The sequence below is a fragment of the Ciconia boyciana genome, chromosome 6 (assembly GCF_034638445.1).
Source record: "Ciconia boyciana chromosome 6, ASM3463844v1, whole genome shotgun sequence".
Classification (NCBI taxonomy): domain Eukaryota; kingdom Metazoa; phylum Chordata; class Aves; order Ciconiiformes; family Ciconiidae; genus Ciconia; species Ciconia boyciana.
Genome location: NC_132939.1, coordinates 47817756 through 47845471, shown reverse-complemented (window position 1 = coordinate 47845471; position 27716 = coordinate 47817756). Strand labels below are relative to the sequence as shown.

The window sequence follows — 27716 nt, the reverse complement described above, 5'->3', positions numbered from 1 at the left end:
GACCATTAAATTTCCTTCATTTAAACAGTGAAAATCCTTCCTTCTCATCCAGAGATGCTCCCAGAAAACTGAGAAATGCTTCAGCTGTGACACAGAAGGATCACTCCTTTACTCTTTTTATATATATATTTAAATTTTATATATTTAAAATATATATTTATTTTATATATATATATATAAAAAGAGTAAAGGAGTGTGTGTGTAAATGTGTGTGTGTATATATTTTTTTTTCATGCCTCCAGTCACCTTCCTTGCTGAATCTTCTCAGCTTTTAAGGTCCCTCAGCATCCTTGCCCAGCTGATAAAAATAGTTTCCTGTTCTTCATATGAGATAACTTACTAACTCCATTCATGCAATCAAGAACAGATCCTATGATGTCAGAGAAAAGCTGAAATAGGATGCCCTGAAACTGGTAACATGTATGGCAGGAGATAGAAAATGTAGATTTTTTTCAGCTGTGTTTAATCACGATCAAATTTAGCCTCTTCACAGTGCTGGAGCAAGCTGACATCATCAAGTGCTCCATTTAGTTTGCAAAGTAGGAGGATGTTCCCATGCAGTCTGAACTTAACCATTCTTAAACAATTTAGCACTGTCTTTACCAGGCTTCTCTCTACTGCTGATCAGTAAATATGCAAGTGAAACATTTTTAGGTTCATTTCTTCTGAAGCAGAAAAACAGATTAGTAGCAAAAGAATCCTCTACTTGGACTCTGAACAGTGAAGCAAACGTTCAGATGGTGATCCTCCACAGCTGCCTGCTGGAGAAGAAAATGCCTGCTTGAACTGCCACCAACTCTAATAGCTAAGTGGCAAATCGTGAAAAAATATGGAAGGAAACCCATGCAGAGAGCTAAAGTGGCAGGCAGAGATTTTAAATTTGATTTGACTGATCTCTTTGCAAATCTGAGGGGTGTATGTAACACTAACATTAAGCACAGGAGAATAAGAAACCCAATTCAGGAGTATGAAACTGCTTTTTGAAAGACTTGAAAAAAGCTTATAAATTAGGCTTTCAGAAGCTCCTGTCCTACAACTGTTTTCAAATTCTTTTCTAAATACTTAACCCTTTATTTTACTAGAATAAACTTCATTTTTTCTTCTTTTTCTTAAAGACTTCCTTAAAGCTTATTGACGACTGTGTCTTTAGATGAACTGACCAACACTGAGCATGCTGTTCTAAGAACCAGTGATGAACTTGCACAGTATGCCCATCTAACTTAAAATACGCATTTTCAGGTTCTCAAGCTATGTCTATGAAGACACTTACCAGGCAGCATGCAGAAGACTCAAAAGGACCTAAGATTATACCTACTTATGATACAAACCAGCGTAGTTCACTTGAGCTCATGGACAGATGAATGGATAAAGCAAAGACACTAACACATGAATTGCAGCAGCCCAGGAGAAGGCCTCCACAACACCCCATGGTTACTAACAAGGGAAAAATCTTGGTCAGAATTTGCTCCCTACAAATTGCAGGGGACAGGGCTCTATAACTTCCATACAGAAAGGAAGCAGTTAAATGAATGCCAACACTAACATCCCATTAAAAGAGAAAACTTAGGTTTCCTCAGAGTCCAGCAGAACTCTGCCATGCGAGATTTCCTGGATCAAAAGGGAGCAGACAGCTTTACTTCCCAGGCCAGAAGGTTCAAGGCATAGGAGGACTGGGAGCCTTGCTATGCCCTACTTCTTAAGGCAAATAGTCATTTCCCTTAAGGTTTTTCCTCTTTTTCGGTGTGTGAAACAGAAGATAATTCTGAGGTGGATTCATCAGAGTTATTCAGAAATGTCTTTGGAGATTACTGCAGCTGATCACTGTGCTTGCTGGAGTTTGTATTGTGCTGGTGAACAATTGAAATCATAGGATTTCTGGTACCAAGGACCTTCCTATTGCAGTTTGGAAGAGATACTTCCACTATCAGGTTTACAAGTTTTACAGGTTTCTGAGAACATCTGAGCTTAACCTTTGTTTCCTGAGAGGACTAGTACTAACAAAACATCAACCAAGTCAAGGCCTGCAAAGGACAAATGCTAGAGACCATGAACAGGGGCTCAGTCAAAATTTCCTGTTGAATTCCAAATAAAAAGAAACTACAGTTTTCAGAAACCATTGAGTAGCATTTACTTACCCGGGCAACATACAAAGCTTATTCAGCTTTTGATCTCTCTGCTGTGACCACAAGACCTAATTAGAGCCCAAAGCTGAAGAATTGCTCTGATGTTGAAGCTTTTCCTGAAGAACTCTTCAAGATCTCCTTCCAATTCCCCAAAACATGCCTCAACATAAGCCAAACTGTAAAGGCTGTTATTTTCTCAGAGCCTGAGACAGATTTGAACCAGAGGAAGATATGTAGCTAATCCCAAACTAGCTAGTCCCTGCCACCTTCCAACTGCCTTTTGAAAAGGAAGCTTCCCTTGACATGAAACAGTCTCACTATCTGTTGTAGTTAGCAGTTCCCAGATTGAAAAGATGTATAGGACACCAGCAGCAAATGCCAAAGGGAACCTAGAGCCCTTAAAAAAACAAAACAAAAAACCCAAACAAGCAAGCAAACAAGGAGCAAGGGAAACTTTGCTCAGTGCTTAATAGTTTAAAAACTCTGTCCCTGGAGAATTCAATTCCTTCTGCTCTGATGTGTCCGCCTGCTGTTTAACTGCAAGCTCTGTCGACTCACAGCTGCTGCTCTGTGCAGGCCCTGGGCTGCTTTCAGAAGGAAGCACACAGAAAAGACAAAGAACCCTTTCCCCCACTCAAAATAGCAAACCCTGAGTCAGAGAGAAGACAGCAACAGAGAAGGAAGTCAGAAGTCTGCATTATATCAGTGATGACAGGGTGAGCTAGGACATGAGCTGTACTTTGTTGATGCTACTTCTCCTTAGATTGAAAGTCCCTATACAGAACAGACCATGCTTTGTGCTCTACCTCACCCATGCTCCTGCTTTCACATCCAAAATGCCCTCAAGTTCCTGACACATTGTGATCCAGTCTGGTCTTCACAGCTCTATATAACCTGTATGTAGTAAATACGAGTCACTTAATTGCAACTGCAAGAAGAGTTCAGTTATTTGCCAACACACATGTTTTTTGAAGAGGGCAAAGGACGTGTCACATTGTATGCAGAAAACACCCTCACAGTGTTATCCATAAAGTCTTGATCATACTTTTCAACACCCTATGCCTTTAAGTCATAACTACTACATCAAGATAAGACATGCCCAGATAAGGTTCTGGGGAGGACTTACAGAGAAAAAACAATCAGTGCAGCCTAGCTTTTATTTTTTGCTAAATTTTCATAGCAGCAGAGGCAGGACACTGACCAAGAAGTGATGAGAACCACCATCTCTGAGGTTAAAAATCTCTCTGGTGTATATCGGATCACACTCAGAAGTGTTTCTCAAGTTGTATCTGGGTATTAAAATTTGAGTGAGAAATCAGAGAAGACCTTTGAACATTGGAATTACTAGCAACTTCAAAAACTTGCTAGAGGTATCGAGATAAGAAGCTTCTCTTGCCCTGGAGAAGATGCATGACATGGCGTTTACATGCCACAGCTCATGGGGATTAATGGCTGTTGGCATAAACTGCAGCTTATTCCAGAAAGTGTCCTGAGCTGAGTAAGAAACAATCCTCATACAATGGTATGATCAATTTAGTTAGCTCCTAAAATTCCCAAGTTGAGTGAAATGTAACAGTTATGAAAATTGTAAGATGTGCATTAGGAGTCCTGCTGAAAGGTGTTTGGCTATTTGAAATGGAAAACTGTTACTGACTTGCCCTGGAGTTGTAGTTGTTCCACATTAATCAGGACCAGTTATAAGGAGTTAAAAAGTGGGGAGGGAAGTTGGTCTTAGCCTTATTTAGGCATGTAAGGATTTTGTACCTCTTCTCTACTCATCACCTCCACACCACTTATGGGGATTTCAGACTAGAAATTATAAATCAGGAATCCACTCTCAGTCAGCAGAAAACCAGGGAAGTGCAAGTTCAAGCTTTTGGAAAATGCTAAGAACAAAAGCAGGAGGACAAGCGAGGTCAGACTGTTCTTTACAGAAGCACGAGGAAATGAGAGGCAGAGCTGTGAAGACACTGAACATGCATCTACAAACACGTGAAGGTATGTGTGGTAATCAGAAAGCTAAAATGGCAGGCTCTAGGGACATGCAGTGGGTGAGGAAGCCTTTCACCCTGGACGCCTGTTTCTGTAAAGAAAGAAGCTGTTCTGCAGAACAAATGGAAATTCTCTATCCATGACTTCAAAAATAACTAGTGAGTCACTTCTATCACTTTCCACACTGACGTTAAACTCATTTTAGCATCCCAAGGCAGGCTACTACCCTGGCCAGCTTGTGAAAAGTGGCTTTTCTTCTTATTCCCCAAGAGTCTCTTTCCACCTTGTGGCAGAAATTCAGTGGACTTCAGCCTTTTCAAACACCAGCTTCCAATGTATCCTCATTGCAAGGACAGTAGCCCCAGATCAATATTTCTCTACTCCAAATCTAATTGAAAGCAGAAGAAATAAAATACCCAAGAGTTCCCAAAACCACAGCTTCCACATAAATAGGAAAGTATGTGGTAGGAGAATGAGGAGAGCAGAACTGCTAATTATTTTAAGTGGTTTAAGTTATATTCAGATAATTTAAAGTTTCCAGAGCTGAAACCCTGCAACATTTTGCACAAGACCTAAATAAATAAATAAATAAATGTGGAACTAGGCACACCCCTGCAACATGCAAACATCTTCATGACTTAGCAGGCTATCAACAAGGAATAACCACAGACAACAAAACACAGTCTCAGCTCTACTCTTTGCTATTTAGTATGGCTGCTCTGAAACTACGGCATCTTGTAGTAGCCTCCGGAGGGTTTCCTAAGCCCTCTTAAGTCATGGCAAAGCCACAGGACTCCGTAAACATCAAGGAAGATGTAAACTGCAGAGGACTATACAAAGCCTTAGGTAATTTTGGAAAACCTCTTTTTGAGATTAATTTGGAGAGGAGAAAAAGGCAACTGAAGAGATACAGATTTTTTCTAACTTCATTTCAGGTTTTTGTATTCCAAACACCCACCAAGGGCCTGGGAAAAGCCAAGCAAAGGATACCTGGGGTCTATGGGAACACAGCACCATCTCGTGGAGTGAAGGGAAGAAGTATAAGAAGCAACGAATAAGTATTTCAGCACTTCAGACATCTGCAGCTTGGCTTTTTGACAGCCTGCTCTTCTAGCAGGTTAACAAATCTCTCTATCGAATTTGTGCTTTATAAAAAAAGTTCACTGCAGATCTATAAAGAACAAATGAACAACAAACAACTCCCTATTTTTATCTCTCAAACTCATCACCGTTAACATAAACACTGGGGGCCTCTTCATAAATAGAGATGTGTGGGCAGACAACCATCTGTACTGAACGCTATTTGCCAGCAGGCCTTGCGCAGCTGTGAGCACCCTTTTCTTGCAAGTCTGAATCTCCTGTGCTTAAGGTGGGCAAAGAAAACAAGTCTCCAAATACTAAACTTGCCAGGACTAAAGACCTATACTTCCATCTACACAGTACTGGAAAAGAAAAAAAGCCCTTTTCCATTTAGAAGGAGTTGAAGGAAACTCAGAAAGGCAGCTAATTCCACCCTTTCCAGTATTTGCTTCCAAACATGGAGGTATGCTTACAGAGCATCTGAGAGTGAACAACTTAAGTTACCCAGCTGGTTCACATATTACTGGTCATAGATAAGAACTTCCTGGCACCAGTGAAAGTATGAAAGCCTGGTTAGTTTCTACTTCATTGACTGAACTCAGTTAGAAATTCATCTCTGCAACAGAAAGCATTTAAGCGTCCTGGCTTCTAAAGGAGGTAGGCAAATGCAGGGGTCTCTGCCCAGGAGGATGTAGTTGATCGTATTTTCTGCTCCATCCCAAGTATTGTGCTATACCTAGCTCCACTTTTGCAAACACTTCCAAGTTTATTCTTATTTCATCCTGGTCTCTAGGATGACATTTGTTTAAAACAGGAAGCATTATGATGTAGTGTCTATGCATTTTGAATAACTCCCATAATGAGTGTAATACAGGTCTCTCAAGTGCGACATTTGGGCTAAGTATGTTCTCTGGTGTGCCTAAATTAAGTTTAAATGACTTGATCTATCAATCTTCCATGCACATGAACCATCAGTAGCAATTCCACAGCCAAGTGGGGATCTCTGTGAGGATGCTTCCCTTGAGGCAAAGCACAAATTCGTGTCCAAAGCATCCATCAGAAGTATCTCTATTTCAGCAGGATAAGGGATTTAAGCCTCCAGCCTTTTCCACCTGGGACAAATGCAGAGTAAATTCACCACTAGTAACAAGTACAAAAAATAGAGGAAAAAAAATAGGGAAAACAGGCTGATTTTTTTTTTTTTTTTTTACTGCCAGTACAAACACTTAACTCCTATGATTTGTGTTTAAACAACGGGAAGCATAGACAATTCTGCCTGACCTCAGTTCTCAGCATTCAAGTAACTATAACAAGATGAATTCTCAGGATATTCTCCATGCTGCCACACTGTCTGCTGCAGTATCATGTGGAGAAATCCAGGCTAATCCTAAACTTAAGCATGTAGGATTAACATGGTGTCCTACCTGGTCCAACATACCATGCAAATGCATGCAACTCAGCCATACTTCAGACAGGCATTTCAGGTATCTACACGTGGCAACTCATCTACCACATATATATGCTCTACAGCTGACAGTACTGTTACGAGAGATCAACATCATGCCCCACTGGGTAACTTTGTATGTTTTCTGGAGTCAAATATTATGCCCATTGATCTCAAGATCAATACCAGTATCTCTCTCACACACACTCCCTCGACCAGATTTTCTCTTGCCCCACATCACATAGCTGGAGTGCCTACAACGATTTGCCACCAGACAGATTCACAGTCACTGCTTGTGAGAACTTCTGCTCATTCACACACAGCAAGGGCTTGAAAGCCAGGTCTGCTCAGTTCATTCTGCACTAGTAACGCAACCAATCCAGTGTTACAACAGCAAAGCAGAAAAATGAGTCTTTGCTGATGTCAGCAGTAGCATTGCCTTCTGTAATGTGCGGTTGGCTTGGATCCATAATTTAAACCCTGGTTCACAGGCAGTTCTCATGACAGTCTGCATTTCCAAGTGAAAGACACCTGACTGCTGAAGTGTCCAGTAGTAAAAAGAAATACCAATATTAGCCCTCTCTTCAGCATTTTGTGGTCTTCAGTTATGAGAATATCTGTGACAGATGAACTATTAAAGACAAAGATGCTCCTAAGGGACCTACAAACTATACGATGGATGGCTTGTGATACTGCTATCTATCTTCATCATTTGCCTGAGATCAGAAGGACAGAAATGTAACAGACAGAAGGTCATCTAGTGCAATCTGAAAAAGAAAAAAAAAAAAAGAAAGAAAAGAAATATGACAGGTAGTTATGGGAAGCCAGCAAACCTGACACCAGCTTTGCTGTGGCCAAGCACTGCAATTAGGTTTCAGACCAGAGACAGGAGGAAGAATAGAGCTCCAATCACACTTCCTTCAAAATCACCATGCCAGAGTCTCTCTGGAAGAAAAAATTGCTTATATTTGGCAGGTGTATTATTAAAGCCAGAGTCTAGTCAAGACACGCTGGTCTAGAGCTCAGTTATATTATCTGAGACAGTTACTCAATGGACACGAGCACAACTACTCTTAGGTTGAGGCTAGAGGCATTTGAACAAAAGCACACTACAAAAGATCAGACAACTCTGCTTTCCTAGGGAAGGAGTAATTTTCTACTCTCTTTCCCCATACCGCTCAAGATCACCCTCTCGAGCACCCTGCTGGCAATAGAAACATCCTGAAAGGCATCTCCTAGGCCAGGGAGGCCACTACAAGCCCACACTGCTCATCTCCAACACAGAGGTCTGGGAAGAGCCTCAGGGAATCACAGCACAGTGATTGACTAAATCATAAACCTCTAGACAGAGGAGGATGAACTAATTTAGGTCAACACTTTGAAATTAAGATTAGTTGTCTTCTTTCTCAGGTTTTTAAGCCCTCTCCACTAATTTTCAAGATAAATTCATCATTTTGATGCAGCCAATGAAGCCTGAACTTTGTTTTTAAAATGATGAAATCAACCACATCCCACTTTTTTATTCCTTCTTCATTTTTTTCTGTTCAGAACTATTCTAAGATTTTCACTGAAATATGCAAAGTTTTGCTTGCCCTAAATGTGCAGTTTTCACTGATTAAACTACCACCCAAGAAAAATTTTCACCAATTCTGTATGTACCCAAAAGTGTGAAATGAACTAACATTCACAGACTTGGACACTTTTTCTTCTGTGGACACCCATTAGCTAACTGGGGTTTCAGTTAACATTACCCCCAATAGAATTCATGTTATCTGATTATTCTTGGGTTTTTTTACTGAAAAGCCTATTTCCTTCCACAATCAGAGAAATTCCTTTGTGGCCTAAAATCTCTAAGGACAGCAAAAAGCAACTGAAGTCCTGGGCTCCACTCCCAGTGTTTGCACAGGCCTCAGATGTCAGTATGCAGTGAAACACCTCCACAAAGATAATCAAATCCACCAAAAAATGTTCCCCGTCACAAAGCTTGTTTCACAGGTACCCAAGCAGCCAGTCTCAATCTGCCCCTCAGGGACCATTATTAAGATCACTATAATTAAGGTTTTGCATCTAATCCCTAAGGTTCCACAGCTGAGATTATTATACTAGCTCCTCAGTAACAAGATTGCAGTGTAATAAAGATATGTCCCTATATACAGCTAAACTCCACTGGAGATCAATAGGTAGCCTTCTTCCAATGACAGGCAATAATTAGTACATCAGGCAGCCTGGATAGTGAACAAGAATCTCTTTCAGGACCTCTGACTCCTCCTGCCTTTATTCTTCTGTTAATAATTTCCATTACAAAAAACAGGATAAGCATACAAGATGTCTGTCTTTCCCTACTCAGCCCAGCCTCCTCCCTTATGTAGCCCCAGACTTGAAGGCTCAAAAGCCAGCATGAAGAAAAAAAAAAAAATTCTAGCACTGCCTGAATCCCTCTGCATGTTGGCATTCTCTCAGCTACCTCCGCCCTGTAAATATTTTATGATACACATTTGTCCACGCTAATGACTGTAATCTTGAAGGTAGCTTTCAGTCTAAGGTACAAAAAAAATATGTAAATCTTAAATACAAACAATTAGGCATATTTGATATGTGGACTCAGAGAATCACACGCCAGATTTTGATCTGCCAATACTGGCATAAATCTCAAGTTACCTCCTTGAAATCAAAGGAATTATTTTGTATTTATAAATAAGTGTCACCGCAAATGAAGTCTAGTCCATAAAACAAAGACCAACTTCAATCTTCATCTATCTGTTCTCACCCATTAACGCAGGCTCCTCTTTGCAAACTGTTTTCTATGTAGGCAGCCTGGGAAATAAACAATAATCACCTTGAGGACCCTACAGGAATAAGAAGGCAATACAGTGTGTGCTACAACAGACAACTCCATGCTGTCTGGGAAAGCGCTAAGTGAACCCTATCCCATCTCATTAATACCATTGCACTCCACTTATCACACATCAGACTTAGAGCAATGGCTTAAGAGCATAGATATCTAACTCATTACTGCGAAGACAGGTACTGCAAAGACAGGAGTGCACACAAAACCCAGTTGGGGCAAAAAGTGGACTGAAGATTATTGCAAGCCAGAGCTTCCATGCAGGACATTAGGCCCAACATGGGAATCACATTTTCATAATCCATAGTGCCAGTTATGGCAGATTCATAGGGGAATGGAGGCAACAAAGCCACCTGTGCTTTCACCTGGATTGGTGACTGAGGTATCCTGTTGCAGATCAACAGCAACAGCTGCAAGATTAACAGGCTTTTGCAAGGGTTTTCCCCTTCTCTGCAAAAGAACAGGTACCATCTGCATACCATGTGGCATCCAAAATACCTCATGCTGATGAAACTGTAGCTGGTATGAGATTCATCTAAAGCATTTGGGCAATACACTTAAGGACAGAAGTTTCATAGCATTATATGAAAAAAATAAAATCCACTTAAAATAATGGTCCTCAAGCTCAGGGTGACTTCTACCTACAAAATCCAACACTACATACATTTGCCACCAGCTTCCAAATTCAGTACTGTACCATCTTCTGTGGAGAAGCTGGTATAAGAAGAAAAGAATCTTTAAAGAGTGAAATTGATGGTTGAAGCTTATTTCGGTGTTTAGGATTCCTGAGTTTTTATATTTACTGCTTCTTAAAGCAAATATGAACATGTGCAGGAGATTACAAGGAGAAAGCTACATCTAAAATTAATCAAATCCTTGTTACACTTGACAATTTAGAACATTTAATTTATTAACTTATATTTAGTGGAAAGATGTGCTTAGAGATCATCATAAGCAAATGGAGCTTGGGGTGACGGAACAAACAGAGACTCCTATTTTGCTGTACCACTTTTCTGTTACTGCTGTCAACTTACATCAATGTCGTATCAGAGATCACACCCTGGGTGTGCCATTACTGAAGGAACAGATTCAGAGGCCAGCTCTTTCATGGGGCAAAATACCCAGGACACAGTACCACTCACTCAGCTACTTATAACATGAAAAGTGAAAATTATTGCCATGACTACCAAAAAGTGTCACATAAAAAAATACTGTCAAAGAGAGCGGAGATCGCAAGGAACAAATTACGGCAAGAGCCTTCTGTGACATGTTTATGAAAATGGCATAGCTGCTGAGCAGTGTCAGGAAGAGAATTAAGTAACTGCTTCAACTGCTCAAAGGTTGATAACAGAAGCTGTAATCACTGCCACCTGTAAAAAGTCTCTCCTTCCATCCTATTGAAGTCTGTAGCACGGCTGGACCATAGCTTATGTGCTGACAGCAGCCAGGTGTGCACAGATATCAGTGACTGATTGCAGCTCTCATCCTAAATGCTCCTTCTGCCAAGCTGTTGAAGCAATCGTAATTAAATTACTCACTAGAGACCTAGCTGCATTTTAGGGATCACAAAAGGATAAAGTTGGCTAGCTTTCACAATTGAAAAAAAGGAAACGCTTTTCTGTCAGGGCACCTTGAGAAGTTGAAAGATGCAGAAGAAGCAATTCCTAAAAGCACGTCTCACTCAAATTCACTCTTTCTCACCCAAGACAGGGACACTCAAATTCCTCCCCCAATGTTGACAACGCTACCCATCCCAGATGACTCCCAAAGGGAACATGGAGCAAGCAAGCTCTTGATCTGCAGCCTAATCTGATGTTTTACAAGCTGTTTCTCAAGGGAGGGGAAATGCCTTTCAGTACACAGAAAAGCAACAAGCATCCTTAAACCACTCAAGTGCTAAAGCAATTATGTGGTGGGTTATTACTAAGCATCAGAAAAGTGCATGGTGTTTTAATAAGAAGTAGCACTAGATCTTTGCCCTAAAGATGTTACAGTTCTTGGAGTTGCAGCACAAATGAAAGTAAACAGTGGTAAAAAGGGTAGAAGCACGGTTCACAACCCTAATCACAATGGTAAAATTTGCATCACGTACTGAAGTACACAGTTGCACTTCCCTCCCCTTTTATGCCAATTCTCAAGAGGAGAAAGGTCTTTCAGAGACAGAAGACACAAAAGACTTAGGGCAGGAACTGAAAATGAGCTATCGGCCAGAAAACACTAGTTATAGTAGAGGGTACGTAAAAGAGCACTGAGTAAGTGAGGGCAAAGCATGAGGAGGGAAGTAAGAAGTAGGCAGGGTGTCTGACCTGCTGTAATGAAGTATGATTCACTCAAAATAAATCAGAGGTGACTCTTGCTTCATGTAGGGCGGATGTCTCTGTAGTATCAAAGGCAAATCCCTAAGCGTGCTGATATTTAAACAGCTGACTGGTTTAGCCATGCATGACTAATGAAGTCTATGCAGATTTATTTTCTACACACTAGCAACCTCTTGCTCTCTGACTCACTAAGTGATAAGCTGGGCACATTAGAAATGAATGGGTGGTAATTAAACATGAACAATGAAGGGGGTTTCTATAAGTAAATCAAGCTGAGCATGCTGGCATTGACATTAAGGGAGGTCATGAAGTCTGGACAAAAATTGGCCCAGATGGTGAAAAACACAAAATAGTGAGGGAGAGGGAATAGGGTCCATGTCCCAGCCGGGGGTCTGAATCCTGCCATAGAGATAGCTGTAACCGCTCAGTGGCGCAGACAAAACAAGTGTGGAGTGCAAATTGCTCAGGAGCACATCAGAATAAACAAACCCATCACCATAAAGTAATGGTCACTGCTTTGGCCATTTGCCCTGCTAGCAGTCTCTTCTAATGACTATTCTGCCATGCTATTTAAGCAGGAGTGAGGGAAGCTGGTTCTGCTACTGCCTTTTTGCAATCTAGTCTACAGACTATGCTGCATCAATCCACTTAGGTACTCATTCACTTACGTAGAACTTACTTACGTAGAGCAGGGGTGGAAAAGGAAAGGGACAGGCCTGCTCTGACATCCCTGGTGTCTCATCTAGAACACACATATGGCAGAGAGGCTAGCTTCAGTCTTCCTCATTCAATCCAAAATTCTCTGTACTTTACTCTAAAGTATTGGTCTTAGACTTGTTCTGCTAATTTTGAAAGCCTTCCTTTTAAGTCAAGGAAAAAAAAAGATTTTGGCTAGTGAGTAAGCCTCACTCACTATGATTACAGAACTGAAGTTATCAAAAGCTCTTCCTGTGACAGTGCTAAATTAATGAACTAAAGAGCAAAGTCACCATGACTCTTTTTCCCTCTAATCCTTCCCTCCTCCAAATGTGATTCACAGAAAGACAGTAAAAGCATATAGGTTATACATCGCATGGAAAGGGATCTTGGAAGAAAAATATAACTTATTGCACAAAAAGGGTAACAGCCCTGTATATTACCTCTCCCCCAAAAAACAAACAAGCACCACTTAACCAAACAATCACATTGGAAGGCTAGAGGATTGCTCTGCTTATCAACAGGCTCTTTGAAAAGCATGCGAACTGGAAGCATATGAAGATACACACACAAGAGGACAGACAAACATGGGCTGCCTTTTCTTTTTACCAATCAAATGGAAAACTTGTTTTTAAACCAAGTGGATATTACAACCCAGAGTTTATAAATAAATGAATAAATAACCCCCCTAAAAAGCTAATCAATAGTCAGCAGATGGACTTAACAACTGTTTCAACAACAACAAAAAAAGCTGTTTGAAAAAGTGCTTTATACTCTGCTTGCACTAGTCATTGCTGCAGGTTATTGATCTTTTACAAACAGCCTCCAATAATACATAGTTGTGTTAGCCTGGCAATTTCTGCTGGAAAGCTTGACCCTCGGTGTTACTCATCTGCATGAGGCACTGAGTAACAAGCAGTGTGTTCTATGATCTAGTTTGACATACATATACCGTTCCCATTAGCTAGACTGCCGAAACCTACTTTTTATGCATTCTCTCTGTGTAGAAAAGAAACTGTTGTTGTTTGACCAGATAGACAAGAACATGAATAAGTTAAAGAATCTATAAAGCTGTTCATAGGACAACAGTTTAAACACATGCCACATCTCAGGTAACTTGCAGTCTTTAACTACCATGTTTTCATCTCGTATCATGGTGAAGAACAGTAACAGGATGGAGTTCACCCCAGATGCAAGACACTTCATTAACATTGTGGGTTAACTTCTAATTCTGATACCTTATCTGCTCCGAGTTACACATTTGAGCAGTCTAAGCACAGTTTGGCATGCCAAGGTTGTTTAATATTCCTAAGTATCAACTGCAGTATATTAATGCTGATTTCCTACATCTTAGAGTAACAAACAAATTCTGAAAATAGGTTGAAAGCCCAGATTTATTGAATGTGATGCTGGACTGATTAAAACATCTCTAAAGATTGAAGAATGAGGAACTGCTTCAACAAATGAAGAACAGATCTTAAATGGCAAGGAGAATGGAACCAGCGAATCCCAAATAGTACCATTGCTTGTATTTCTACCTTTCTTTATAAGTGTTAGTACTGGCTAGTATGCAAGGGCAGACCTTTAAATTCACTTTTGTACAACAGACCTTCTCAAGTAAATTTGAGGGCAGGGGGTGTCTTTTTTTGTTGTTGTTTTAGTTTTTTAACATTGGTACAAGAAATTATACAACTCGAAGTATATTAAAACTGAATTTATGCCCCCATTGCTTCCATTAATTTCTCATTCTGAGGAATCTTGATTCCTACAGTGTAAAGAACATCTAAAACAAAGCTAAAAATTAAGGTTGTATCATCATTTCCACCAGGAATTTAAATCCTTGTCTTTTGTTTAACAACACTAGTGAATGTACAAACATGTCTACAGACGTACAACGTGCATCTCTGCCACCTTTGATTCTCCTTCACCTTTTAGAAATAGCAGTTCCAAGCCAGTTGCATCTGAATGAGGAAGCTCAATGGCCCAGACCTGGGATAAAAATTAAAAAGCAAAAACATACTGGCGTACCAAGCTTTCTTGAGTATTGATAAGACTGAATGACTTTGCAAAGTTTACACTAGCAAATAACAAATCACACTTATCAATAGTTAATTGAGGATGATCTCAAGAGATCATCAAGAATAATTGAAGAGAACACCAGACATGCCATTTATCTCTCTCAGAGGCACTGAAATATTCTGCATCAAACACACAGAAATGCAAATTTTCCAGTGTGGATGCTTGACTTGATTAACAGAAATTGAAAGACAAAATATATTCAGTAAGTCCTCCTTTTGCTAACATTTCCATTGTTTAAATCTAGACCTGTTCTATTGACTTCCATATTCCATATTTACATCAGTGGGAGACCACAATTTGCTAATAAAATAGATATAGCCATTTACTAAATTAATAGAATTAGATTCCTGCAGCAAAAAAAGTTCTACCAAAGAGCCTGATGCATTTCTAGATAATAGCAAAGCTTCAGGTTACACAGAAGTTATCTCCCCCTGCCATTACTTGCACTAAAATCCAGTCTAAAGAACACTTAATTCAGTTAACATACAAGTGCCTGTATTTCCATTAGACTCAGCTATAATAGCAACCATATCTAACAGATAGGAATAGGAAGGAAGCCTTCTCCCTCTCCACAACCCACAACGCTTCATAGCTTCATCAGGCGACCAGTAGTAGAGCTATATCTTCAATGTCCTGATACATGGCAAAGACTAAAAAAAAAACCAAACAAAACAAAACAAAAAAAAAACCACACCAAAAAAACCAAACCAACCAAACAAACAAAAAAACCCACCAAAAAAAAAATACCTCCACCACATCACACACAAAACCAAAACCAAAAACACACACACAAAAAGATGCTATACGCACTTTTTGAAGGTCCTGGCTGAAGTCTCCTTTTGTTGTTCCAGGAGGAGTGCACATGACTTACCTTTCTGGACCATTTTGAAACCCACATCGTCCTGTGAGCATTTCTAAAATCACCAGCCAGGCCTGACACTGGGAGGCTGGCTACTACATTGCCCATATTGCCCATATCACCCCCACTCATATCAAACCCTCATCTCTGCTCTGCATGGTTTCCAGCTGCCAGTTCTAAAATGCAGCAAGGAATCCCCAATTACAGACATAGGAACCTGGCTTCCTAACACTTCAGAGCCTGCTCTAAGTCATTAGCAACAGCATAACAAGGGCACTGTGACATTTGGGAGCTGTGAAGCCCAGCACATTAGAAACAAAACCAGCAGTATCAATAATGTCTTTAGAGATTTCCTGGACATGTACTTAAATGCAGCCCCACAGGATTTAAAGTAGCATTTCTTTTACACAGCAGGTTTATAATGTGCTATGCTTAGCAAGTCTAAACTGAACAAGTAGTGCGAGAATGGGAAACTGGGTGTCCAACTGACAAAAGCAAACCAAAAGAAAAATGCAGAAAAGCGGAGCCAAACCTTGTGGCTCCAATATGAAATGTTTCTTCTGGACCCAAAGGAGTCATTCTGGATTCCAAAGCAACCCAAAAACAGATGTGGCATTACAACCTACAAATCTGTGTCTGCAGTACCTTCTCATACAGCCCCTGTCAAAGTATGAATGCTGATACACCTTTCCAATATCTGGGAGAACTATTCTGGGAGAAAGGGGAGACCAACGCAGATAACACGACGTTTTATGAATGACTCAGAAAAGCAGGCTTCTTGGCCTTCAGCAGAAACAGACTGTTCACCACGTGTTAAACAGCTTGTCATATGTGCCATCAATTCAGCCACATCTAAAACTTCTAAGGGAAAGGTTGCAGATATGACAGTGCTGTGGCACCAATATTGCATGGACCTTGCTGGCACTACTAATAAAGTCTACCACAAATACCCTTAATGAAAAGCAGCAGCTTGTGAGATGCAGGTGGTAAGAGTGGACTATGAGAGTCTTTTCTGGTCTTAAAATTTACACACACAATGAACGAAATTATTGAAATCTACTGTTATGCTTACTACAGCACTCAATGTGCTCCTTTGTTCCCTGCCTCGGAGCGGGGAGGGAGAAGGGGACTAACTGTCGCCTTAAATAATAGAAGTGGGGAGAGAGTAGAGCTGAACTGATCTGCTTCCTCTAGGCAGAAGCAAAGGCCATATCAGGATGAGCAGAGGGAATATCTGAAAGCTGATCATCTGCCCCCTAAAGAAAGACTTCAGGGTTTTGTTCAACTTTTCTAATCAGAGATCTTGATAGTAATTGGCCAAGAAGAACATCGAATGTTTTGAGATGAAGCACATCAATATGCCAAGAAGCACAACACTGTTGCTGTATGTTTAACTGACCACCTGGTTTTAACTGAACATTCTAGCAAACAGTACCCAAATTTCATCTTAGCATACAGCTAGTAATTCAGTAGAAGACAATCTAGAACACTGCTCAGCATTTTTACATGGATTCCAGGTCTTTGTCACCAAGGTTTGCATGATCACCTCAAAGCATAATTCAGTACACAAAACCTAGCCGCTTTGTACCTATGTAAGTATTACACACAATATATACAAGTCATTCCTGGTTTCTCTAAACCAGGAATTGCATTAACATCAATTACCATCGTTGGTCTGGTTGAGTTAGCTTTTAAAAAGAAGGAAAAAAAAAAAACAAACAAGAAACCAACAACACCACATACCAAATTGCATATTTTCATTTTAACAAGGAAAAAAAAATAACCTGCTGTATGCTTCAAAGAAACTTTCCAGGAAACAAAGTTTGGCTTTAACACTGGGAAAGTTGTATTTCAATTGAAAGTGAAACTAATCATGTGTTCTCTGTGCTCCCACCTGTCAGAACTTACAGCTCACCAATCCAATGTAAAAGCCTACTTACGGTCATTACACTGGTTCCCAGAATATGAAGTCATGGAGCAATCACAGGTGAAGCCTTCCCATTGCTGATTACAGATGCCCTGATTCGCACAGGAATCTTCCTGGCAGGTAGTGCTTGGTCCTGGAGAAGGGACGACATGAAAAGGGTGAAACAAAGATGAGAGAATCATTTTAGTCAGGCCCACAAAAGCTCCAATTCATTATTACCATTACTATCAGGATCCTCACGCAGAAGAGGAAAAGCACTAACCCAAACACTTTTCCATTCTCGGACATGCAAGAAACTCAGGTAAAAAAAGCATAAAGACAATGTACACTCCACAACAAAACATCAAACTGTAACACAGAGCAAGGAGGAAGAGTGAACAGCAACATATTCCCTCTTAGGCAGGCCCAACTCATATGTTCAGTGCTTGCTCAAATAAATTTACTATAAAATATGGTGTGATGCAAGGATAACAAACACTGCCAGGTTGTCATGCTTCCCTGGAAGTTTGATCCCCTTGTAGAAATGAAGGCTAAGAAATGGGCCCATGAACAATGCTTCATCCTACCCAAAGAACCCTGATATGTGGATTCAAACTGAAGTTTTGAAGCCTCAGTTGGCTACAACTTTGCTTTATAGGTTAAGAGAAAAAACAAACAAGCGAAAAACCAGAGCCTCTGACCAGTCCCATTATATAGGTTCCTCTGGAAACATGTCAATGAAGTCCTCAGAAGGGCATGACATTAGTCCATGACACTTCTCTATTCTGGACTGGTTTCCACAGCCTTTGGGGGAAGCAGAGGAGGAAGCAGCCACTACTAATAGAACAGCCTTTCATTGTTCTGTGATTTTGAGCTAACAGTTGCTATCCTGCTCAGACAAGCCTTGCAAAGACATAGAAAAGATCAGAGGGACTCTGAATGACAGCTAGTATGTCATCCACAAGGAGGTAGCTGGATTCTGAATCACCTGAGAGCAAATGTGAAGCTGCAAGCCATAGATTATAAGAACATGAGTTCAGAAATTACTTCCTGGGAAAGTATTTTATCTTCAGCATTCTAGACAAAGGTATGCTGCTCCTATTGTGCAGTACTTCAAATAAAACGTACAACTACAGTTGACATACCTACTATTCTATATCCTGCATTTGTTGGAAAAGAAGAAGAAACAAAAAGAAATAGAATAGATAATAGAGTAGAGGATCACCTGGCTAGGCTGCCTGAGATCAGTTTATTAACCACTTCCAGTCTAGGACAATAGCATAACAATAAAGCAACAACTGTTCTACCCATCCCAGCATCTTCCGTCACAGTCTTTGTTAGCAACAGCAATTCCATGAGGCTCATCCTACTCTTCATCACATACGCACCACCATCTGTACTTTATAGATGATAGGACACACCAAAGTGGAGAGAGCATTTTCAAATGTTTTAACCCAAAATGAAACCCCTCAACCTCCATTTGACACCACCCGCAGTGATTTCACTGAATCCCACAGCTATACAGCATCTTTGATATTCAGATTGTGCATCTGGGCACTTCCACATTTACATGCCTTTGTAGAACCCACATCTAACTGGAAGCCCCATGTCACACCATGATCCTCCCAACAATTCAAAGACCAAGCCAGGAATGGACCTTTATAGCTTTGGTGCAGAGTTCCTGCTCTTCCCACTAGATCATCTTTCCCCACTGTAAGAATAGAATGGGTGAATTTCAGTAGCTTTTTAGCTATCTGTGTTTCTTTACATCTCTCCTGCAATGAGAAAGAATGTGTGACTATCAGTAGGCAGAGAGTTTAACAAAAACCTGAGTTTCTTCCATGATCTGTTATACTGTTAAAAAAAAAAAAAAAAAAGAAACAAAAAACACCACACCACTACACAAAACCAAAACCCCAAAGGCTCTAGGTAGAAGTGTAAGCATGGATAACAAAAGCAGACAACAAAATCCCTGAAGGAAAATTCACCTACTGAAAAGAGGCAGCAGCAGCCACCACAGCAAGAAAACTGTGTATTACCATACTGAAAATTGAGCAGCATTTTTCAACACTTTTCTCCTCCCCTCCGCCTCTTCTTCCCACCCACCTGACTCCCATTTGCAGCTGTATGAATCCCAGTAGTTGCACTAGCACAGTGTGAAGTTAACAGATCATTTCTAGGATTACAACAGTGCTGACAGACTTTACAGTGTGGGCTGGTAGGCACATGTATGCATGCGCTTCCCTCCTGCCTTTACACTTACATAAAAGACATGGATATAACTATATAGATACACGTGCATCAGGTTGGGGTCTGACACTTGCTTCAGACTTACTCTGGCCCAGCAAAAGAAGGGATGACATTTAACAATCTGAAATAGAATCTTAGTTGTCATTTTTCCTAAAACATCCGAGTTATCTGAGGATAAGGAATAAAGAACTGATACCTCTCCTGTACCTTACTATCCCATTATCTAACCTCTAACCCTAGATATGAATGCCAATACTCCTGGAGATATAAACAAGCAAGTTATATATACTTAAAAACAGAAAGCAATTGTGACTCTATGCAAATTTGCTACTGCATCAACTGTAAACACCATTACATAGAAGCAAAGCAGAACAGCATTTTCAATGACAATGTTTCTTCTCTCTTCCTACAGTCTTCCAAGAACACTTTATCAGGACATCACTTTAAACTGGACTTGACAATGGGCATCATCTAATAGGGATACCCTTTGTCTAGGTGCCACAAGAGAAAGGACCAGTACTCTAACTCAAGGAATAAGACTGCATGAGGCCTAGTACCTGTGGCTTGAGGTGCTCGTAGTGAGAGAGTCCAGAGAGCCAAAGGACTTGAATTCATGACCGGTATTGTGGTTTCTGAACTGTATTTTACAGAAACTAACTGTGAAGATGGAAACAGTACTTTCAAAGCAGCCAGAGGGAAAAAAAAAGAAAGAGAAAACAGCACAGTGATGAGGAATTTTGAAAGCCTGACAATACCACAAGGAAGCTCGAAGCCTGATCTGCCATCTTTACAGTCAGTTGTGATGGCACAGCATAGGGGTATTGCAGCTGGGTATTACGCTTTGCCTCACTCCTTAGTACTATGGGCCGTTTGCATGGTAAAAGGATCTTTGAGAGCTCATCTACTCCTGCTGCTTACAGTCCTTGCCTGATGTCATAATCCTCCATCTGTGGCAACAGAATTTTGTTCAGAGCAACTAACAGGGATGTCAGAGGGGATTAGAATTTTGGATTAGGGAGCAAAGCGACAGAGGCACAGGAAGGCTTATAAAACATGAAGATTGTGTTACCATGCACATGCCCTTTAGTGCTAACGAACAAGGAAAGAGAAGACAACAAACAATTTATATATACAGCAGTAGAATCGGTTCTAAAATACCAATGCCATCAGGGTTCAGGTCTATTTTTAATCTCATTCCTTTGGCAACACTTACAGCAGTCAAAGTATTTAAAAGTAAAGTTTCAGAATTGGTCTTCACATAATAATCTGAGATACATCTGATAAATCACACCATACTTTTAATTAATAAAATATGCATGCTGACTTTAATTTTCTCCTCAAATTCCCAACACCCTGACAATACTTGCTATTTCCATTTTTCTGCAAAGGCCTTGCTCTTCTTGTCTATTTGTAGCTGGGCTTAGCACACTGTCTTCATGCCACGTGCACAGTGGCAAGGACAGTGAGTGGGCACTAGATATAGAATAAAAGTGGAGAAGTCCCTAGTGCAGAAAAGCATCCCCACTAGCAGAAGTGTGACTTGCTCTGTCTCCTCCTGTCTACACTAAGCCTACCAAAAGAGATGGCTCCTTAGGAATATGAGATGGCAAAGCAGAATTTTTCAATAGTGTCCATTTGATCTTTATTTCTGCATCTCTAGTTTTTACTGGAACAGCTCAGTATCTGAGGACTTGCAGGATCTGAGATCTTGTTGGGTGTCCCTCCCTGGGAAGGAGTCCAGTATTATACTTTTCTTCCAAGTTACCTAGCTAGATGTATGGTTTGTTTATTAGTTTTACCACTAAGTATTTGAAGAAAATCACCTTAGAAGAGTACAGTAGCCAGATCTCTTATCCATATTCCACTTAGAAAAATTACTGTGTCTCCCTAACTCTTTCCTGCAATTTCAGCTGTATGGTAGGTTTCTCTTTGCCCTGAAATTAAAAAATTTGAATTCTACTGCTGCGCATTGCTAAAACAGCCATGTTTCATCCCACAGGTGGGCACGTTTCACTGAAGTAATTCCTGCTGTGTCATTTGAAAGTTCTTTACAGAGAAAGGAACTTTAGGAATAAAAGACAGTATTGTGTTTATCATTCTTCCAAGTTACATGAGGAATCAGTTTCTTTATACGACAGCTGCAGGCTTATAACACAACTGCAATATGTATTATATATTTTATATATATATATATATATAAAAATATATATAAAAACACAACTAGCAATAAGCATTAAGCTAAGCAAACCGTTCTTGGTCTTGCACATAACACTTCCTTCACACATCAAAAATTCACTCCTATTGAGAGGAATCTACCATTTGTGTTAACATTATTTTCTCAGTAAGATGAAGATCTGCAACAGGCAAGATTCAATGGCACCATGGGTCCATTTTCATTTTCCATCTCCCTAAATGCTGTCATCTATTTTCCTTGTACCTTTCAAAGAGGTTAGCAATAGATGAAAAAGTAACATGTGCAAGACATCTTTACTGTCTTTGCAGAATAAGGTGCTTCTTTTGTCCTATAGTTCCTAAATTGCAAATACCATCAAGTACCGAAACATCTCTATCACTACCAGTCAGACGTTATGATGGGCAATTTATACCTATGATAAATCTACAATCTACTTCTGTCAGCACTCCTCTCTCATAACCAGCAATAGTCTGGGTTTTTTTAATTCAACATGCAGGGCCTGGTACAGCTCAGAGAGGCATCAGGTCTGGGAAACCATATGCACTAGGCAGAATATAAACCTGTTCCAGGACTCACTTTTAGTGCAGGTTAAAGAGGAAATGAAGTTAATAAAGCTAAGTTTTCCAATTTTACAATAATTTGGAAAAAAATATTTTTTTCTCAGTAAAAAGCGAGAAAAATTGAGACTGAATCTCATGGAGCCATCACTTCACTGGATGGACCATATCTCATATGCTGTAACTGTCAAATACCAATGGTAGCATGTTGACACTTACTTTACACAAATGTAAGAAACTAAAGTATAGTCAAGGTTCAGTGCACAATTCAGAAAGTTAGATCCTGTATTTTGAGTCGCAGGTGGTAGAAAGCAGGAATATCACAGAGTAACTTTAACTTAGCAAACTAGAACCAAAAAAAACAAAAGGAATTTTCAAGGACCGCAAGGCCAACTCTTTGAGCTCTCCCAGTTCTGGATTTTGTTAAGAACTCATCATCCCTTTCATTGCCTAAATAAGGTTAGACATCCAGCAGGTTCCATATTTAAAGTTGCTCATTGTCAGAAATAACTCAAGAGCCAGCATTCTGCAGTCCTCTGAAAATACAGCCATTTATTCCAGTGCCTCAACAGAACCTGAACTCTTAATTCACCTAACAACAGTTATGACACTGATTCCTTCTGTTCCAAATACGTGGCTGGTCTAAAAATTTCAGGGACTGGGACTAGTTAAAATAACAAATATAAAAGTCTCCCACGGAAAGCACATTTAGCTCAAGGTGACAGGAGAAGGGAATCAGCAGCAATGGCAATCCACAGAGGATGGACCTACAAGGTGGTGGGGCCTTTTCCCCGTCCATGAAACCTGGCATATACCCATCTTCCTCCCTCTTGTCACCCTGCCACTCTCTATCTCTAAGCAACCTAAAAGGTCTTGAGCAAAGTGCTCACACACATGCTGGTGAGGGAAGAACAAAAAAAACTCAAAACCAAAAAAACCCCAACCATACAAAGTCAACTGCATAAAAGGGAGTATGCCTGGACCTGAGATGCAACAATGAGATGCAAAATGAGGAGATGCAAATGAGGTAGAGAAAGTAAACAGCATTCAAACGTTCAGACACAAACTAAAAGCAGAAAGGAAAAACTGAAAGGGCTGTATGAGAACGAGAAAAATACAGTCACTTGGAAAAACACCCTTCCCCACTGCAAATCACGGCAGTACAAAAGTACCAGGCCTCATGGCCTATTCTGAAATAGCCAAACCTATTTAGCAAAGGTTGGTTTCCTGAAAAGCCAATAATCCACATTATGTACTCAAGACAAACATTTCTCCTTAGGCTTCAAGGTGATCAGGTGTCTCAAACTGAAGGGCAAATATTCCTATAGGGTTAAGACCTCTGTAACAATATAAGCTTGAGCTGGAATAATCTTCACAGCTGTGACAAGTCTTTAGGTTCTGAGGGCTCTGGAAAAATCAGAACAATAAACAAATGTTTGTTCTGGGACCTCTTCTTCATGCTGCATCCACTTCAATGGACATCAAAAATCGAGCAGGAACTCCTGGGCACGTATTCTGAATTCTGATGAACACACAAGTAACTAGAGAGAACAACAGCAGCTGTGGCCAGAGAGACACAATACTTGCTGATCTCTAATGCAAGTCTGAAATTCCCTGCCACACTTTGAATGGATGGCACAGAACACCTTAATCCTAAAACTATTAACACCCCAGTGTACTTCCAGGATGTTTTTTCTCCTCGCATCGGTCCCAGACCACATATCCTTCCTATTCTTTCAAATATCATCCTTTACCACTTTCATTTACATTAACTTCAGAAATCCCCTAGAGGCAGCACCTAATATTCTCTAAATCCCTAACCTTTGTAAGACAGAGTACTTCAACTTTTTACAGCTGGGAATAGGCCAGAGATGCCAACAAAACGTGGTCACAGTCATATACTCCACATGCATAGAGCACAATACATTGCACTAACTTCTGCCTACCTCTACTGTTGGGGCTTTGAATATGTGGAACGTATATGAGAGGATTTAGGTAAGGAAAAGGGAAAAGAAGAAGAACAAAGAACAAAGACGCCTTGAAGAAGAACAAAGACACCTTAGTTTAAGGAAGTCTGCGGCTGTAAGCAAAATGTTGCAGTTTGCTTGTTGCAGTTTGTTTTATCGGCCTATGAAAGCTACTTTTAACCAATCACAATGTGCATGGCATTCGCGTGCTAGGAGCGTGAAAGTTGCTTTTAACCAATCGCAATATGCATGGCACCTGCATGCTAGAAGCTTATAACCAATCACAATGTGCACGTACTCAATGTGTCGCGTGGACAGTTTAGAAAACAGATATAAGCAAAGGGAAGGTTGATAATAAAGGAGCTTGATTCCACATCATATTGGTGTGCTGTTCTTCTCCGTTCACCCCCTGGGCCGCAACATCTGGTGACCCCGACGTGATAGCACCAGGCGCTATCGAAGGACTAATTCCCCTGAGGGGATGGCTAATGCGAACGAGAGACTGGACGACTAATGCGGACGAGAGACGGGGGGTGAGGATCCCGGCCGCTCGAGAGAGGCGGGTAGCGATCGCACGACTGACCGGTGAGTCAGGCAGACCGAGGTCTGGAGTTCGGGATGGGAAACGCTGTATCAGCGATTGAAAAGGCAGCCATAGATGGCTTGATGAAACTAGCAGAAAAGACTGATCATAAATTAGAGCGTATGGACCTCACAGACCTGCTGTTTTGGTGTAGGCGGCGCGGGTTAATTAGCGCGACCTCGCAGGTCTTTGATGATGAACATTGGAAAAACATAGGGCAAGAAATATGGGAGAGTGTCCAAAATGGAACAAAGGGGGCGAAACAACTGGCACAAACGTATCGCCAGGTCCGCCTGGTGTTAGAACAACTGCGGGCTGATGCGGCTATGACGGGCGCATCACGGAGTGCCATTGTCTCGGCACAATTAGGGGCGGTGGGAACCGCTCACGGGACTGATGGAATGGAAAATAATGATGACACCGGGAGCCCGAGTAGCTGGAACGTGTTACCTTTGTCGCCTGAGGTTGTTAATAATTCACCTCCTTCCACGAATTCTTTTGTTTCTGCTCCAGTTGGGCGTAAAGGGCCTTATGATGATTTGATCCCGCCGTATATACCGGGGGACGAAGGGCTTCCTAAGCCCAATGCACCAGCTATGGAAACAATGGAGATAGACCCTGTAAAAATGCCGTTGCCCCCAGAGCCCGGGGAGCCGCCCAATTTTAAGGCACAGGAGGAACTTATGTTGCAAGTGCTAGAAGAAATGAAACGCTTGGGCAGGGGAGCATCTCGGGCCGTTAGAGCTTCTGTTTATGACCGTGCCACAAGTGCAATAAAACAGAGTTTAGAGGCGATGGAACAGTGGGTGGCAAAGGCGCGTGCGGGACGCTGTCGGTGGCGTGGAGCGGAGCGGATGGGGTGCGCGGCTCTGCTGTGGGGCTGGCTCCTCCTTGGCTGCAGCTGGGGCCCGGGGCCCCCCGGGCTCGGTGCCGCTGCACTCTCGACGGCCACCTACGTGCTGGACGATGCCGGCGGGCTGGGCAGGCAGTTCGACGGGATCGGGGCTGTCAGCGGCGGCGGGGCCACATCTAGACTCCTGGTGAACTACCAAGAACCTTATCACTCCCAGATTTTAGATTATCTGTTCAAGCCAAACTTTGGTGCTTCTTTACATATCCTCAAAGTAGAGATTGGAGATGATGGACAATCAACAGATGTTACTGAACCCTCCCATATGCACTATGAAGATGATGAGAACTACTTCCGGGGCTATGAATGGTGGCTCATGAAAGAAGCTAAAGAGAGTTCCCCCCAAAACGTAGTAATGAAGGCATGTCACGTGCTTAATTGGAAAAATGTAATAGGAGGGAAAGATGAACCAAATGATGTACCAATGAGACTCCATTTGGGCAATAATCCAGCTGATTTTTCGCGCTTTGTAGTAGATGTAGAGGTATGGGATCCTGTATCGGGAACTTGGAAAGATCTGTATAAATTATTAACATGGGGTTGAGGATATGCTTGTGTCATTACAGGTGACAAGGCACGGTGGGTACCTGCAAAGTGGGTGCGACCGAAGGTGACCAACAACAAGGAAAAGACCTGAAACAGCAGAATTGTGAAAGCTTACTGATGACAACGCTGTGAAAAATGACAACGCTGTGAAAGCATCTCGACTACAAAATGTTTGACAGAATAATATTTGTATTGTTCATTAGTGTTGCTTGTGAACTTTTGCAGAGCCTGCATAACCCGCGAGATAACGTGTGGGTAACATTTGCTAATGTAACTGGGCAAGAGGCTTTTTGTTTAGGCTTGGGAAGTGCTAAGAACCCCTTTCGTACATGCTTGATCGGAGTCTCTGTGTGGGAGGTTACTGAGTTTAAAGGATGGGTGAACACAACGTTGAATATTAGCTCATATGATAGCCTTAATAAAACATGTGCACAAAACGGAACAGGGGTGAGTAGCAATCAACAGTTGGCAGACGGTAGTGCGCAGTGCTGTCTGATTCTTAGCCTAAACACAACCTTGAAATCCCCCCCTGAGGAATTGGATCTTTTTGGAAGCCTTAACACCACTAATGCCACGAATGGCAAAAGTGGGTGGCTATCCTTTGTACCCAGAAATAAGGAGAACTTTAACACGAATAGAGCAGGTTGGGCTACTCTAGACGGGAGTCTACAGTCTTCCGAAGTGTTTAGTAATCTGTACTCCAGCTGTAACGGCAGTCAGCTTTCTGAACCAAGGGCATTGCCAAAAGGCATATTTCTCATATGTGGAGACCGTGCATGGAATGGCATACCAGCCTATCCCCAAGGTGGCCCATGTTACTTAGGGAAATTATCCTTATTTCACCCAAATCTAACAGCACTGATGCAATGGGGACACAATTCGAGCCGTTCAAAACGGTCTGTCCCTGAATTAAACTGTCATGACATAGGGGATCCTACATTCTGGTCGAAGACAGGGAATTTCTTCTCCTCCCTCTTGATACCTGGCTTAGCAGTGGCAAAAGCAATGTTGATAGCAGAACAATTGGCCTGCTGGACAAAAAACGAATTAAACCTCGGAGGTTTTGAACATGCTGACCCAAGATATCCAAAGTGTCAACCATGCAGTCCTGCAAAATCGAGCCGCAATTGACTTTTTGCTGCTAGCTCAAGGTCACGGATGTGAGGAGTTTGAAGGGATGTGTTGTATGAATTTATCAGACCACTCTAGCTCTATTCATGATAAGATCAAGCAGATGCGAGACGGGTTGCAGCATTTAAAGGAGGAATCGGGGCTGGGTATTGAGGGATGGTTAAGAGGTTTGGGAATTGGTCCCTGGTTTCGCAGTATAATAATGATGCTTGCAGGACCCCTTTTGATGATTTTGG

General features: G+C 41.3%; 1 protein-coding gene across 9 annotated transcripts in view; it reads right to left on the bottom strand.

The window, feature by feature from the left end:
• The window catches only part of NRXN3 (neurexin 3), a 984600-nt gene that overhangs the window by 536348 nt on the left and 420536 nt on the right, over nt 1-27716 (bottom strand). For all 9 annotated transcript variants that reach the window (XM_072864172.1, XM_072864170.1, XM_072864171.1 and 6 more), the window contains one exon: nt 17377-17496. In XM_072864172.1, the coding sequence (XP_072720273.1) occupies nt 17377-17496 (120 nt within the window). The remainder of the gene's footprint in view (nt 1-17376; nt 17497-27716) is intronic.